This window comes from Geotrypetes seraphini, chromosome 2 (genome assembly GCF_902459505.1).
Source record: "Geotrypetes seraphini chromosome 2, aGeoSer1.1, whole genome shotgun sequence".
Classification (NCBI taxonomy): Eukaryota; Metazoa; Chordata; class Amphibia; order Gymnophiona; family Dermophiidae; genus Geotrypetes; species Geotrypetes seraphini.
In genome coordinates this window covers 416,959,300-416,976,430 of record NC_047085.1, presented here as the reverse complement: position 1 = coordinate 416,976,430, position 17,131 = coordinate 416,959,300, and the positions used below count along the sequence as shown (strand labels likewise).

Genomic DNA, 17,131 nt, shown 5'->3' with positions numbered 1-17,131 from the left:
GAGGGCACTCAGTTTATTTATTAAACGGTGGGTGGGTGGGTTTAAAGGCTCATGTATGCCTGTAAGATAAATGTGCTTTTCTTGATTTATTATATGTTTATATACTTCTGTATTGCACTGTTGATATATAGAAACTCACTAAAGAATTTTTAAAAAGAAGTCTGTGTTGAACACTGTCAAAGGCTTTGCTAAAATCTAAATACACCACATCTAGTGCACTCCCTCTATCCAATTCTTTGGTCACTCAGTCAAAGAAATTGATCAGATTTGTCTGACAAGACCTACCTCTAGTGAATCCATGTTGCCTCTGTTCCTGTAATCCACAAGATTCCAGAAACTTCATCATTCTCTGTTTTAAAAGCCTTTCCATTAATTTGTGTATCACAGAAGTCAGACCTACTAGCCTGACTTCCTTATTCCCTGACTTCCCTATTTCTTCCTTACTTCCACTTTTGTGGAGATTGACCTTATCCGCCCTTCTCCAGTCCTCCGGTACCACTCCCGACTCTAAAGACTCATTGAAAAGATCAGTCAGCAGAGCCACCAGAACTTCTCTAACTTCCTTCAGCACCCTCAGATGAACACCATCCAGCCCCATCGCTTTGTCTAGTTTTATTTTAGCTAGCTCCTCACAAATGCAAATATGAAAAACCATCTGGACATGATGCTGAAAGAATATGAAATCTAAATTTCAGTGTTCATTCCTCTCCTCTACCTGACACCCAGTGCATCAAGAAACAAACTACCACCACATTAACAAAAACCAAAGTATAAAATGTAGGTAGTTTTAATAATAGCATACTTGTTATCAGGGGAAACATTAATTCCATTTGCCATACAGAAATCTGTTGCCACCTCTTTCACTTCTTTTGGGCTGTAGTAAATGACATTCGTCCATCGCAAGCCAAGAAACATTTCAAGATTAGACATGATGGAGTTGGTGAAGTAATGATCATTGGTAGCGTAAAAGCTATCCGGTCCCATGGCAACAAGATCATTGATTCTAGAACAAGAAAAAGAAAACTTTGCATAACAGACTTGCATAGTCAAACGCAGGAGTAACACAAAGTAAGTGTTTTCATAAATTTATTTTCATGAGTATATACCAAAATATATGCATATAGGCCCGGATTGTATAAACAGCGCCTGAATTTAGGCATCTAGATCGGTGCCTAACTTAATTATTCAGTAAGCATAGGGCCAGTCAGTGGGGGGAGGAGGTGGACAGCAGCAAGAAGGGAGGAGAGCAGCACCAGTGGCTTCGGTGTGGGGTGGGTTCTCAGTGGAGGACAACAGCAACAGTGACCTCGAAGGGGTGGTTGGAGTGTTGGGTAGCAGTGCCAGTGGCTTTGAAGGGGAGGGAGGGGTTCGAGTGTCAGGTAGCAACGCTGGTGTCCTCGGGGGGGGGGAGGGGTTTGTTGTGTTGGGTAGCAGCAACAGTGTCCTCAGGTGGAAGTTTGGGGTGTGGTAGCCTCGGGTGGGGGGGGGGGAAGAGATTTTTTTTCCGGTTAACTGGGATTCTACTGTACTTATCTTCTAGAGAACTTTCAATGTTCCAACATTCTCAAATCAGAAGTCCAGCAGTGTTTTGAACATTATCTTAAAGGCAGAGTTTATTTAAAACTGAAGCTTGAGCTATAATCTCCTTTTACACTAGAGGTTTGGTTTTGGGGGGTTTTTTTGTAATATAATTTTTATTGAAAAAATTTTCAAATTACAAAGAGCAATCATTGCAAAGGATATCAAACATTATGACCTGGAAGATATACAAAAATAACATCCAGTAAGAGAATAATTATCATTCAAAAAAAGGGTGGTTAATATAGAGCTGTTAACTGTAATAAACAATAATGTAGATCACTGTTTTTCAACCACTAGTCCGTGGACCAGTGCTGGTCCGAAGAAATTTCCTGTCGGTCCGCACAGGGTCGGCAAGATCGGATTGGGACCATTGGCAGCATCTGGGCAGCAACGGCGATGAGCGGCATCGGCAGCCCCTCCCCCCATGATGCAATTCAAGATCAGCAATGGGCCCCCCCGGCACTCAAGATCGACAACGGGCCTCCTTCTCCCCCTGGCATCAATAGCACTTCAGATCGGCAACGCGGTGCTCAGTCCAAAACTTCCCTCTGACTCAGCTTCCTGTTTCCGCCCAGGCAGTTCAAGTCAGAGGGAAGCTTTGGACTGAGCACTGTATTGCCGATCTGAAGTGCTGTTGATGCCGGGGGGAGAAGGAGGCCCGTTGCCAATCTTGAGTGTCATTGGGGGAGGGGGGGGTGTTGCCGATCTTGCTGCCAAAATTGGAAAGAAAGGTGAGAAGAAGGGAGAGATGGGCCTGTGGTGGATGGAGAGATTGAGAGAAGGGGGCAGATGATGGAAGTGTGGGGGAAAGAGAGAGAAGGGGCAGATGATGGAAGTGGGGAGAAAGGGCAGATGATGGAAGTGGAGGGAAAGAGAGAGAAGGAGCAGATGACAGAAGTGGGGAGAAGAGGGCAGATGATGGAAGTGTGGGAAAGAGAGAGAAGGGGCAGATGATGGAAGTGGGGAGAAGGGGCAGATGATGGAAGTTGGGGAAAGAAAGAGAAGGGGCAGGTGATAGAAGTGGGGAGAAGGGACAGATGATGGAAGTGGGGGAGGGGGAAGAGAGAGATGGGGCAGATGATGGAAGTGGGGGGGGAGAGAGAAGGCAGATGATGGAAGTGGGGAGAAGGGGGAGAGAGAAGGCAGATGATGGAAGTGGGGAGAAGGGGGAGAGAGAAGAGGGCAGATGATGGAAGTGGGGAGAGAGAAGAGGGCAGATGATGGAAGTGGGGAGAAGGGAGAGCAAATGCTGAATGGAAGTGGAGAAAGAGAACACATACTGGATGGAAGGAGGGATAAAGAAAAAGGACATATGCTGGATGGGGAAGAAGATAGTGAGATCGTGGAGGGTGAAGGAAAGGGGTGGCATGCTGTGGGTAGACACAGTGAAAAGAGGGAAACTGAGGACTGCATAGTAAGAAAGAATTTAATTTAGACGGAGGCAGAAAATAAAGAAGGAAGACCATAGAAGAACAGGAGAGGAGAGAGGAGAGAGAGATGCCAGAGAACTGGGAAGGAGACAGAGATATCAGATCTGAACAGAGGAAATGAGAAGAGAGAGATGCTAAAAACCACAGAGGGGGGGAGGGAAAGAGAGATAAAAGGAGAAAGATGCCAGACCATGAGAGAACAGATGGAAGATGATTGATGCCAGACCAAAGGGGGGGGGGTCTAGAGGAGAGATGGCAGGGGGAGACAGACAGTTTCTGGAAGGGGCAGACAGTGGATTGAATGGGCAGACACTGGAAGGAAAAGAGTGAAAAGAAGATAAAAGCAAAAACCAGAGACAACAAAAGGTAGAAAAAAAAATAATTTTATTTCTATTTTGTCATTAGAATATATCAGATTTGAAATATATATCCTGCTAGAGACATAACTGGGGACTTCAAAGTCCAGGCAGTGCTTCTTTAGCTTCCAGCTGGCTTAGGGCTCTCTTTGACCAGGGGGCACTCCCCTAACACTATTACAATTATGTTTGACTGCAGTATTCTGTTAGCATGATATTTCTGTGTAGCATTCTGTAATAATTTGGCTTGTTCAGTTTTCTTGATAGTAGAGGGAATATATGTGAAGGGGAGGGGAGACAGGGGTTTTGTTGGTCCTTGCTCTGTATATTTGTATTTATAAAATGACAATTGTACAGAATATTGTTCTTTTTATACTTTAATAAAATACATTCAATATAAAATCATAACTGAGGCTTGTGCGTATGGGATCAGATGGTTTGCGGGGACCGAACTCGTGGAGACGGGGCCGAAATGTGTGTTTTTAATTTCAGTCTTAGTAGTTTGCCGGTCCACAAAATAATTCTTTTATTTCTGCGGGTCCACGGTTGTAAAAAGGTTGAAAAACACTGATGTAGATAAAATTCATGAGTAATTATGGAATGCAAGGTAACAATAAATTGTTATGGAGATGATAATGACGTTGCTAGGTATCCATCTTTTTACATTTAGTTATACGTGAACAGAATGGAGGCAAATGTTTATGAACAATGTCCACCAGGTTTCATTTTACCAGACCAACAAAGATTATTAAAACTAATGCCACATTTAAAGGATTTGATAGGGGTCCAGTGAGACCTGTGTTGGAGGAAAAATAAAGATTGGTTCATTGATACTGAAAGCGATGGTCTAGGACCATGTGAGCAAAAGAAGGACCACTGTTGATTGGACAGCGATTCTCCTATCTCATTTTTCCATGCATCTTGAGTTTTTATATAGAAATTATGAAAAGATGATTCAGAGAAGTTTGGCGATGCTCTTAATTTGAGTGGAAAAAATGTATACACCTCTTTATAATGTAATTGTGTATCTAATTTAAACTATCTAATCATTTTTATCAGTCTAATCCAGTTATTAAATTAAGAATCAGGGAGATCACGTGACGCCATGAAGCAGGACAGACGCTGATCGCGATCTCTCCTGCCGTTTCCTCTCATAGCCCCTTCTTATCGGCACTTTTTTTCCGTGCCCTCCACCGCGTTGCCGTGCGGGCTCGTCGCCTAGCGCCCCTACTCCAGCCGGCTGTGTTTAGCTGCCTGCGATGTCGGCGAAAGCCCCGAGGAAAGACCAGGACCGACAGAAAGCGAGGGACAGCAAGATGGCAGCGCCTGCTAGCCCTGAGGTGGTGGGGAGTCCGGCGTGGGTTTCGGAGGTTGCTGCTGAGATGACTGCCGCGATGGAGCTGATATTAGAGAAGCGTCTGCTCCCCATTGATGCAAAGCTGGAGCGAGTACAGGAGAAGCTAGACGCGATGGGGCAGGAGGTGTCTTCCTTTCACCAACGAGTGGAGGCTCTGGATGACTGCGTGCTGGGTGCGGAGGGCCTGCTGAGTATCCATGCCACAACTCTTGCTGCATTGGAGGATCGTCTGGAGGACCTGGAGAACCGGTCTCGGTGCTGCAATCAGCGGTTTGTTGGCCTGCCCAAGAATTTGCCAGAGTCTGATCTCCGTTCTACGATGGAACTTGGATTACTTCCTCCCTTACTCTGCCACCTGGTTTTGGGCCCCTGTGCATTGAAAGAGCTCACAGGCTGGGCCTTAAGCGGTCCATGCTGGCGAGACCGCGGGTGGTGATTATTAAACTGTTAAGCTATGTTCATAAGCAGGCTATTCTCCAGGCTCTTCATGGGGGTCAGAATCTGACTTATAACAACAAGAGAATTTTATGTTTTCAGGATTACTCTGCCAAAGTTTCACAGCAGCGTCGAGCCTTTGCCCCGGTGTGTACGGCGCTGATACAATGCAATATTCGCTTCGCCTTGCTGTACCCGGCGAAACTTCGGGTCCAGAGCAATGGGGCTACCACTTACTATACCACTGTGGCGGAGGCGCAGTCTTTCCTGGCCCAGGAGCCTGCAGGTTGCATTGGGTGCGGGTGCTACTCAGTGGGGTGGGGTGGATTGTCCTGGGTTTGCCTAGGTTGTGTGTGGAGAGAGCTGGGGGTTCTGGTGGGGTTTGGATTAGTCCCTGCTTGTTTCTGTTTGATGCCTGGCAGGGCTGGGGTTTGTTGGCCTCTTTGCCCTCTCCTTGGGTTCCCTTGGTGGGGTTCCTTTTGGGCTTTGTTAGTGTTTCCAGCTGGGTTTGGGTGTTGGGCAGTTTCGGCTTCTTTGGTGTTTGGGGTTGGGGAGGGAGTGGGCGTCGAATGTGATTTGCTTTTCCTTCGGGGAAAGCCTTTGTTGGAGGGATTTAGAGGGTTGGGGTTTTTTTTCTGGGATGGGTTTTGAGTTGGGATTTGGGGATAGTCGGGGGGTTGGAAGAGTAGGGGTGGGGTGGTGTGGGGGGGGTTGTTTTTTGTTTGGTGGGGTGGCTTTTCTTTTTTTGTTTTTGCGGTGCCTGATCCCGGGAGACACTCCTTTTCTTTGAATACTTGTTTTTTAGTTGTGGGCCAGTGGGTGCCCTGGGGACCTGTTTTGTTTTCTGCTAGATGCTGTAGGCTGGGGCAGCATCTTGGCAGCCTCATACTTTTCATCACTTTTGCACTGTATCTGTTTCATTTTTTTGTAAGTTGAATGGTGAAACTTATTACTTGGAATGTTGGAGGCATTAATTCACCTGTTAAGCGGGCAAAAATTTTACAAAACTTGCAGAGACAGAGAGCGGATATTGCTATGTTGCAGGAGACACACCTTACTGACTTAGAACACGCTAAATTGAGAAGGGGTTGGGTGGAGCGATGTATAACGGCGGCTGCAGTTGGGAAGAAACGGGGAGTTGCTATTCTTTTTCGGAAAGCGGTGGCTACTCAGATTACCCCTGTGGCTATTGATGCCGATGGTCGATATGCTTTTTGTACGGCGGTGATTGGGGGTGTTCAGGTGCTGGTGGGGTGTGTCTATGCTCCCAATACTTATGATAAATCATTTTACGCCCGTTTGAAGATGTTTCTTTTGTCTCGTGCTCCTCTTCCGATGATTGTGGGGGGGGGGGGGGGGACTTCAATGTCGCCTGGGATGCTTCCTTGGATAGATCTCGCTCACCTAGGGGTGGAGAGGGTACCGAGGCTAGGGGTCTTCCTCAGTTGTGTCATCTTTTGGATCTATTGGATGTTTGGAGACTCTTGCATCCGGGGGAGCGAGATTATACCCATCTCTCATGCGCTCATGCTTCGCAATCTCGTATCGATTATCTGCTGGTGTCTCACTTGCTCTTTGCTAGGGTTCGAAAGGTGGAGATAGGGCCTTATGCGATTTCAGATCACGCATGGGTTTGGATGGATTGGGATTCAGGTGTGGGGCCTCGCCCACCTAGGTATTGGGCTTATCCTTTGTGGCTCCAGGAGGACCCTAACTTTTTGCCCTATCTTCTGGGGGCGTGGAAGGATTATCAATACCATAATAGGCAACATGAGGAGAACCCGGTTTTGTACTGGGAAGCGGCGAAGGCGGTCCTTCGGGGAGTGATTATTATGTTATGTTAGCCAGGTGCGGAAGACCCGAGATAGGGAGTTGTTACGTTTGTCGGACCAGATGATGAGAGCTCGGCGTACCTTTGCTTTTTGTCCTACGTCGGGAAACAAGCAGAGTTTGCTTTCCTTGCAGGCGGCGGTTAATGCACTTTTGCATCAACGGGCGACTAAGTCTTTGGCTTACTATAAATACCGCTTATATGTCCACGGTAATAAGGGGGGGGAAACTTTTGGCCCGCTTGGTCTCGCAAAGGGAGAGCCGTAAGAAGATTTTGCACCTTCATACTGCAGAGTCCGGGCGGGTCACTAGTGACACGTATATATGTGAGGTCTTTCGCCGTTTTTATGCAGCTCTTTATGCTCCACCTCTGGATTTGGGACTTTCTGGGGATCTCTATTTGGAGGGACTTGATCTCCCGTGTCTTTCGGAGGAGCAGACTGGTCAGTTGAACGCGCCTATTGAGGTGGGAGAGGTGGAACTTGCTATAGCACAAAGTCCTACTTTGAAAGCCCCTGGAGTCGATGGGTATAGAGCTGAATTCTATAAACTTTTGCAATCTGAAATTGGGTCGCCACTGGCTAATATGTTTAATGTGATGATCAATGCTGAGGCGATGCCTGAACATCTTAATGTAGCTCAGATCATTGTTCTTCCGAAGCCCGGGAGGGATCCTACTCTGCCAGAATCTTATAGACCTATTTCACTACTTAACTTTGATGTTAAGCTACTGGCAAGGATACTGGCTAACCGATTGGCACGGGTGTTGCCGCTTCTTCTACATGAGTCCCAGGTGGGTTTTGTTAAGGGTCGATCGGTGGCAAAGAATCTGCGAAGAATTTTGACTTCTTTGGATTATGCTTCAAGGGTTGCGGCGCCTTCTCTTCTTATTAGTTTTGATGCTGAGAAGGTGTTTGATCGCGTTCGTTGGGATTTCTTGTTTGCTACTTTGGCTAAATATGGGTTTAGAGGTCGTTTCGTTTCGGCGATATGGGCATTATATGCTTTTCCAAAGGCTACTTTGTGGGTCAATGGTTGTCGTTCTTCTTTATTTGAGATTCATACGGGAACCTGCCAGGGATGTCCGTTATCCCCTTTGTTGTTCGTGTTGACGCTTGACCCCCTCCTTCATGATATCTATTCGAATCCAACTATTCGGGGGATTCAGTTGGGGGATCAGAGCTTTAAGGTGGCTGCTTTTGCGGACGATCTTTTGGCTTTTCTGATGGACCCTTTTCCTTCTTTGCAGGCTCTTTTGGAGACTATGAGAGAGTATGGTGATTATGCAGGCTTCCGTTTGAATTTGATTAAGTCTGAGGCCCTGCCTTCCTCGCCGGCCCTGCGGGTTCGGTGGGGCACCTCTTTTCCTTTACGCTGGGCCCCGGGCTCCTTTCGGTACTTGGGGGGTCTATCTTTCGGTTTCCACAACTCAGCTTTATTCGCTTAATATTCCTAAGCTTTTGGCTGATACTAAGGTCCAGCTGGAGGCCTGGGAAGGCCTCCCTCTGACCCTGCTGGGCCGCATCTCTTTGGTTTGCATGGTGATTTTTCCGCATTGGCTGTATGTGTTCCAGACTTTGCCGCTTCGTTTGTTGAAAAAGGATCTTAACAATTTACATTGTTTGCTGTCCCGTTTCTGTTGGAATTCGCGCAAACCGAAGGTTCGTTTTCCCTATTTGGTGGGTGGCTGGCAACAGGGAGGACTGGGACTTCCTGATTTTGGCCTTTATAATGAGGCCTGTTTACTGTGCCATTTGAAAGACTGGCTCCTGGGTGAACATCCGTATACCCCGTTGGATTTTGAATGGGCCTTCTATGCTCCTCATACCTTGAACGGTCTCTTACACTTGCCCACTAAGGATCTTCCCCGAGTTCCGTGCGTGTGTTTCTTTGAAGTCTATGCGTACTGTGTGGGGGAGCTTGGTCGGCAGACTGGGAGGGGACCCGCGTGTGTCGAATCAACTTCCCCTATGGGGGAACTTAGCCTTTCCTCCGGGCCGGGATAGCCCTGCTTTTCTCGACTGGGCGGCCCGCGGCTTTCATTTTTTGGAACATCTGTTGACGGAGGAGGGCGGTTTGCAGCCTCTGGATGCTTTGAGGGATCGATTGGGTGGGGGCTGGGGTGATATTTTCGCCTATTGTCAGGTAAAGCATTATATTCTTTCTCTTCCGCAGGATCGCCTTGCTTTCCCAATGGGGGTGCATCTTCGGCTTTTTTTTGACGGGGTGGCAGTTTCTTTTACTTCGGTGTCGTCAATATATAGGGCCTTGTTGGAGCTCATGGATACTAGAGAGCTGTCGCAGCTTCGACGAAGCTGGGGTCGTGAACTTGGCCTGGATCTTGGTGCTTGGGATGTTTTGCGAGCGGTGCATGGGGTCCCTCATCTGATCACGGGGCGGAGTATCGTGAGTGTTATGTTAGAGTGATTTATAGGGCCTATCTTACTCAAGTCCAATTGCATAAAATGGGAGGTATTGACTCCCCTTTGTGCTTGAAATGTGGCAGGGACCCCAATACTTTCGCTCACTCTTTTTGGGATTGTTGGACTATACAGGTTTTTTGGAAGGCTATTGTTCGATATTTCCGTGGTTTATTTTTGAGCGCCATTGTGGGTACTGTGGAACAGTTGGTTCTTGATCTTCCTGGGGCCTTTCGCGGTCTTCCTAAAGGGGGTACCCTTTGGTGTCGTAAGGTGTGTCTCCTTGCTCGCAAATGCATTTTGAAATCCTGGACTGTTTCGGAGCCTCCCTCTTTTTGGACCTGGAGAGCGCTGGTGCATAATTTGGCCATGTAGGAGGCCCGTGAGGCCGTTGGCCACCCTCGTCGCCGACGTCGTTTTTTGCTTGTGTGGGGAGTATATCTGGACTCCTTACCTCCTAGAGGGTGTAGTCTCCTGTTGAATCCTCTGGCTTAGCGGGTTGGGGTTCTTGGCACCTTCTCCTGGGATCGGACACCGCACTTTTACTTCCTTTTTTTTTTTTTTTTTTCTTCAGGGTCGTTGAGGGGGGGATAGGCTTTTCATTGGGTCTGCTGGGGGCCACCAGAACACGGGCCTTTGGTACTTTGGAGTTACGTCTTTTAGCTTCTGTTAGCTGTTGGGGGTGGGGGTGGGGGGTTTGTATGGAGGGAATGGGCTGTTTGGGGGGGTAGTTTGGGGCTGGGGGGTTGTTTGTTCTGTTTGTCTCTACACTGCAAGGACTTGTGTATTTCTGGAAGCTTTGCCCTTGCCATTGTTGTATTTGTTATTTGCTGTTTCCTATTCATTCTAATAAAAAGATTTGAACATAAATTAAGAATCAGGAAGATTAAATTCTTGTTGAAGAGTAGAGAAAGATTTAACTTCACCCCCTGAGCATAATTGTATAAATGTGCTTTTTTTTGTATAAATCCAAATATTATGATTTTCATACCAAGACGTCAAATCTAATTCCCCCCCCCTCTTTACAAAGACGCGTTAACGTTTATCGCTGGCTGCGGCAATAAAAATTCCGAAGCTCATAGGAATTCTATGAATGTTGGAGCTTTTACCACTGTGGCTGGCAATGAAAACATTAACACAGTTTCATAAAGGGGGGAGAGGGTAAGTTTTTTTTAGACCTATGATTTGTCATCTCTTCAGTTTTATGTTAGTAGAAGGGTTGTCTCTGTAGTGGTAGAAATTTTGGGAAGATGACGCTGAGATCTTTTCTCCGCTTTACAACGTACTCAGGTAGGGCTAATCTCAGTTAGGGCGCTGGTCTTTGACCAGAGGGCCGCCGCATGAGCGGACTGCTGGGCATGATGGACCACTGGTCTGACCCAGCAGCAGCAATTCTTATGTTCTTATAACTCTTGCTCTATTTTTCCCTTTTTTGCATTAACAAATGGATAAGTGTTGTTTATGTGATTGCTTCTGTGACAACATGAAGGGAAAAAAGCTTACAGAAAATGAACATCCCCAGAAATGAGAGAGAAAATGTCATATAACGAAAACTGTCTGGCTGCACACCCCTACGGCCATACCACACTGAATGTGCCTCACCCCTGAAAAAAAAACAAAAACAGATCTTCCACCTATGCCCAGAAATGTTCCTTTTGCTTAAGCTTCCAATATGCACAATAGCCATGTGATCAAACTGAATACAGTACCTTGGCAGCAGATCATGGCGGATAGTTTTCAGATGTTCAAGAGCATTTTCTTCCTCCACAAATTTAAACACCTCTACTGTGCTCTTGAACTGTGGGTGATTTACAACCAAAAGATACACAGTATCATCTGAAATAAAGCCAAATATTAAAGAAAGTTATAACTTAATTGGTCACAATACGTGAATTTTGGTATTGGAGCTAAAAATTATTGATTGATGTTTTAGAGATCATGTAATATTTTTAATGAGTACTGGAAAAAAACATTTCTCCTTCCAGAACGCTGAATGCACGTTGGGAGTGGTTATGGTTTACTTGTATTCCACCTTTATCCAAGGTAGATTATAATGTCACATACATAGCTAAAACATGGGGGGGGGGTTTGATTTTCAATGCGGTTTAATTGTCAAGTTAAACTGCTAACTAGTCAGTGCCACTGAAAATAACCAGTTGGTGCCTAACCACAAACCAGCTATTTTAGGGACATTCCGGGGCGGAGTTGGCACTTGGCTGTTTAAGTGCCAATATTCAGCACTTAACTGGCCAGGGTAATTGTATAAAAGGGACCGCATAAAAGTCAGTCCTATCTTTATGCAATAACTCATAGTCAATTAAGTGTTGACTAACACGTTTGACCAGATACACGTTAGCTGGCTCTGCAAAACCAGATATTCAATGATAAAGCCTAGATGCGACCCAGCATTGAAAATCCACGAATAATGCCGGAGGTGGTCAGCAAAATGCCGAGTGCTGCTGGCTGAACCTCGACCCCATTCTGTAGCATTGAGGCCCTGATTCTAGTTGGAGAATAGATTGTCAACTTTGTTATTTGTTATAATGCAATCTTAAGTAGAGTTTTGGACACACACAATATATATAGCTACATGTAAGAGTGACAGGATCACACCTTACATTACATTTACGTTTCTAGACTGCAAAACCTTACGGATCGATGAGGTTCACAAAAAGATAAAAACTGGACATTTCCAGTGATCTACAAAACTTGTCAAAATCATATTAGTGCTCTAGAAATTTTGTAAATAATATTGATTTTAGTTTTCTTCTAAAATGTAAAAGTATTAAGTTTAATTAGGATTTTATATACTGCCCATCAAGATTATCTAAGCGGTTTTACAATCAGGTACTCAAGCATTTTCCCTATCTGTCCCAGTGGGCTCACAATCTATCTAACGTACCTGGGGCTATGGAGGATTAAGTGACTTGCCCAGTAGGAACAAGCTTTTAATTGTGAATAGAAATTACGTCCGTTGCCGCCAGAATCCATTTAATGGATGGATGTACAATGTACCATGTACAATGGTTTTCAAAATTTTGTATGGTCTGATCCCACAGTACTTTACTGGTAGGCAGGACAGGACACTCTTCTCATAATTTATTTTACATTCAGTTTCCTTGTCTGAAGATGATAAAACAGTTCAGTCAATGGTCAACTTCTTTTTTCTAACAGGCCCCCTCGGTTTGGAATGAGATCCCCCTTTTTTTAAAATAAGAGTAGAGGGGCAATTACATGACATTCAGGAAATATTTGAAAACATTTATTTTTTAAAAAAAATTCTGATTAACTAATGTAGTAGTTTTTTGAAATTGTGTGAAGAATCTCTTTTTTTTTGTTAATCTTTATTCCTTTTTAAAACTCACAATAAGTGTAACATATAATACAATCATTTATACTTTAACATCACTTAATATATCATCAAATTCTAACTCACATCAAATAACCCCCCTCCTTTATACCCATAAGCAAAATAAATCATAAAATATTCCCCCCCCCCCCACCCTGGATGTGTATGAACAATAGGGAAAAAAATTAATATTTGTTCTATGCAGTAATTTCAATCTTTACAGTATCTTGTTAATGGCTCCCAAATAACCTGAAATTTCTTAAAATTTCCCTGCTGCATGGCAATTATCCTTTCCATTTTGAATATGTGACACAAAGAGTTCCACCAAAAGCTATAATTCAGCCTATCCCAATTTTTCCAATTATTCATAATGAGTAGAAGCTTATTATTATTAGAGGATATTTGGCTTTTAGGCCTCATTGACATGCCAAACAATACGGTGTCATAGGATAATGCCACCGGATTTTCTAACAAATTATTTATTTGAGCCCATATTGATTTCCAAAAAGCAAGTATTAATGGACAATAGAATAACAAATGATCTAATGTCCCAGCTTCAAGTTGACAGTGAAGAATCTCTTTTAATATGATTGTTTACCTGAGTCTGCTCCCAGTAGAGTATATTCTTTAGTAATGCGCCATGAACTCTTCGGGGTAGAGGTGGAATATAAATCTTAATGTAATGTAATAGAAACCTTTCCTGAGGCATATGTATATTGCTGATCAAAAATACAGAACACACAAATATTTTGAAGGACTGCCCAAACCATACGTAAAACATACTTCCTTGACATATCCAAGTGCCCTGGTATATTCATAAAAGTAGCTCTCTGATTGAAACGGTGGCCGTGAAAATCAAGACAGGTTCTTTAAAATGCAATCATGTAACCCTAGGGAACAGCATGGGTATAAAGTTTGTGTCCATCCTCCCAGTGGCACAGTGAGGGTGAGAGGCCCCCGGGGTGGTGGCACCCTTCCCTGCCCTCTTCTTCACCCCCTCCACATGCTCCATCCGCACCTCTTCCTGCCGCACGCGCACTGCTCCCCTTCCCCTGTACCTCTGTAACGTTCCTGGCATGAACAGCAACCCCCAACCTACTGTCAACCAGCATGGGCTCTTCCTCTGACATTACTTCCTAGGCACAGGTCCAGGAAATGATGTCAGAGGAAGAGCCAACACTGGCGCAACAGCAGGTTGGGGGTTACTGCTCGTGCCAGGAATGTTACAGAGGTACGGGGGAATGGAATGGGGCAGAGAGGAGGATGGGTACCCGCACTCTCACCAAGACGGCGCCGGGGCGGATCGCCCCCTCCTTACTACACCACTGCATCCCCCGTCCCCACTCCCACCCTGTCCCTGCAAACTTTGACCACATCTCTACCCTATCCCCATAAATTCAAAACTCCACTGCACTAATTCCATCCTTTCCGATAAAAGACATTCACTTGCTGTTTTTACAAATGAGATTTTGTACTGTTTCAAGGACAAGTTGGGGATGGAGTTTGCGTTTGTGGGGATAGTCTGGGGATGGGAACAAACTTTGTCCCTGTTTCATTCTCTCTGTCACCCCAATATTGAAAGATGCACATTGGTTGCCAGTTTCTTCAAAGATCTCTTTTAAGGTCTTGGTATTAATGCACAAGAAATACTGATCTGGACTACCACAATTTTTTTAAATTTTGCCTATTATTTTCTTAAACTTGCTCTAGAGTTCTTAGTTCTCAACAGAGAGCCACTGTAGTGAATTCTTTTAGGAGCATCAGGTTAATTTTAAGACAATCCATTCTCAGTGTTTCAGCTTCCACATGATGGAATAACATGCCTTTACACTTAAGGCTGGAGACATCTTTTATGAATGATCTCAAGACACATTTGTTTATTAAAGCTTTTGATTCGTGTGTCACTTCTAGAATCAAATAGAGCCAGTGTATGTTTCACAGGCCGCAGAGGAGAAGTTGGAAGGAACCCATAGCAGGATGATTTTTCTTTGTTATTTCTCATTTACCAAACTATTATCTTTATTTTTCAAGGTATATTTCCTTCTTGTTTCTCTCTCTTTTTTTAAATTCCACTCTTCTTTTTATTAGCTCATATTTAATGAAGGATCATAACTTACATGTGTTAATGATGAGCTGTATATCAAACACATTATTAAAATGAAACTCACAGTTTATATGTGGTTGCTGATTTCCACATGTAAATACACTTGATATATGTAGACATGGCATGTAACTCTTCTAAAATCACCTCCTAAATGATGTAAGATTTCCATACAGACCTGGATTACTATGATATATTTTCTACATAGTAAACCTCTAGAATTAAAAAAAAAGATGTGGGATTATTGGCGACAGGATAGAAATGAAGAAACTGGTTATGCTGCATGTGTAAAAGCAGCTTTATGTGTAATAGTGCCGAAAGGTGTATGCAGCGCTGTACATTTGGAGAGGCATAATAAAAAAAAAACACGTCTAAGTCCCTTTTTGGCCTAACGTTGGAAGTAGAAGCAGGGAAAATGTCCATTATCAAAAAAACCTCCAAAATGCCTCTACGTTCAGCTGTTTAAATGCCCAGACCACCACTACGTCTAAACTTATACCATATAATCAACTTTAAAAAAGCCCAAGTCCCAAATGCCCAAAACAAGGGCTTTTAGGAAAAGGAAGAGCCAGTCCTTCGCCTAAAAGCTGGATTCTGTAACTGGTGTCTGTCAAAAACAACACCGGTTACAGAATCCACTCCCCCCCTCGTATAACGATCGGGGCAAGCGGGAGCCCAAGCCCTCTTGCCCCATCAGCCTGACCTTCCCGGATGAAGATCTGGGAAGGAGGGAGCCCAACCCCTCCTGCTCAGGCGAACCACGTACCCCCCACCCCTACCCCCACCCCCACTAAAATACGGGCAGGAGCGATCCCAGGCCCTCTTGCCCTCGAAGCACCCCCTCCCACGATCGCCCCCCGAACCCGGCCCATGTGTCTAAGGCCCCTCCAACAAGAGGTGTCTAAGGCTACTGGGCCTATTCCGGTTGGCCCAGGCACCTCAGGCCCCACCTGTGGGTGGGGTTTGAGCCACCTGGGCCAATCGGGCCTTAAGGCCAGCCATTTAAGTGATGGCTGGTCTACCGAACATTAAGCCAATGAGTTTAAGGTACGGGGGATTGGCAGGCCTAGGGGGCTGGATTTTCCAAACAGAAAATCTGGTAACCCTACTCCTTCGTTTATAATAAACAACTTTATCACTCATCAAGAATATTGTTCTCGCATTTTGATTTTATTGTAATCTTTCCCCATCATTTCTTTCCTTTTGTTCCAGTGACGTCTGTAATGTTATTGTTAGCTTTTTTTTGCCATCTTAGATTTTATTTCATTGTACACCGCTTAGATTTTAATCTTAGTTTTATGTTGGCGATATATCAAATAAAATTGAACTTGAACTTGGGATAAGTATTTTGAAAAAGATAACAAATTTTATTTTGGTGATTACTGATTGTTGGCTGTTCTTCAGACGGCAGTCTAACACCTATTTATCCAACAAAAAGCCTTCTAGCCTCTACCCCAGTTCTCCAAATATCTCTTTCTGCAAATACCATTTTTTATTTTCTCTGTTATTCTTCAGCAGCAAAGAGAAAGATCCACAGTATGAACTCTATTTTGCATTCCTGCTGGCTGTGGCTCACTGGTTGAGCTGCTGCCTCTGCACCCAGAAGTTGCAAGATCAAATATCGGTGCTGCTCCTTGTGACCATGGGCAAGTCACTTAGGCCTAGACTCAGTCAACTCACCAATCTGGATCGTTGTTGGGCGATTCGTGGCCGAGCGACCGATTCACTACAGAGTCAGCATGCAAATGATCTGATCGGACACACGCCCACAAGCGATCCCACGGATCGCTGTAGAACGATCGAGACGCATACGCAGATTATCCTCGTTGGTTGTAGATGCTATTTGCGCATGTGCTTGCTCTTCGCAGAAGTGAGCTCAAAATAAAGGGGGGGAGGGGTGGCTGCAGTTTACTTGCTGGCCCAACGAGTGGACATTTTAAAAGGAATGATTTGTGCAGCCAGATTATGGAACAGAACACGCTGTTTGTGAAGCTAGATTATGGAATAGAACATGTTTTAAAACCGCGGGTTAAAACCTCAGAGAATCTCGTCGAGAGGGAGAACTAGAAGGCCTTGAGCATGCGCAGATGCTCGAGGCCCAGTAAGAGGCAGGAACTTCTTCAAGTGGCACCGGCACGTCCTGTGGGCTGCCTGCCGGTGCCAGACGGGGGGTTAAGTTTGAAGTTGTTTGGGCGGGGGGTGCCGGTTCGCACGGGGGGGAGGGGGAGTGATGCCGGTTATTGGGGGGGGTGGAGCAGCGCCACTGGCCTCG

General features: G+C 45.0%; 1 protein-coding gene across 2 annotated transcripts in view; it reads right to left on the bottom strand.

Moving 5' to 3' along the window:
- Positions 1-17,131, bottom strand: part of LOC117354139 (serum paraoxonase/arylesterase 2-like) — a 70,105-nt gene that overhangs the window by 26,983 nt on the left and 25,991 nt on the right. For both annotated transcript variants that reach the window (XM_033931094.1, XM_033931093.1), the window contains exons 5-6: positions 11,119-11,245; positions 803-1,003 (exon numbers count right to left, since the gene is read on the bottom strand). In XM_033931094.1, coding sequence (XP_033786985.1) covers positions 803-1,003; positions 11,119-11,245 — 328 coding nt within the window. The remainder of the gene's footprint in view (positions 1-802; positions 1,004-11,118; positions 11,246-17,131) is intronic.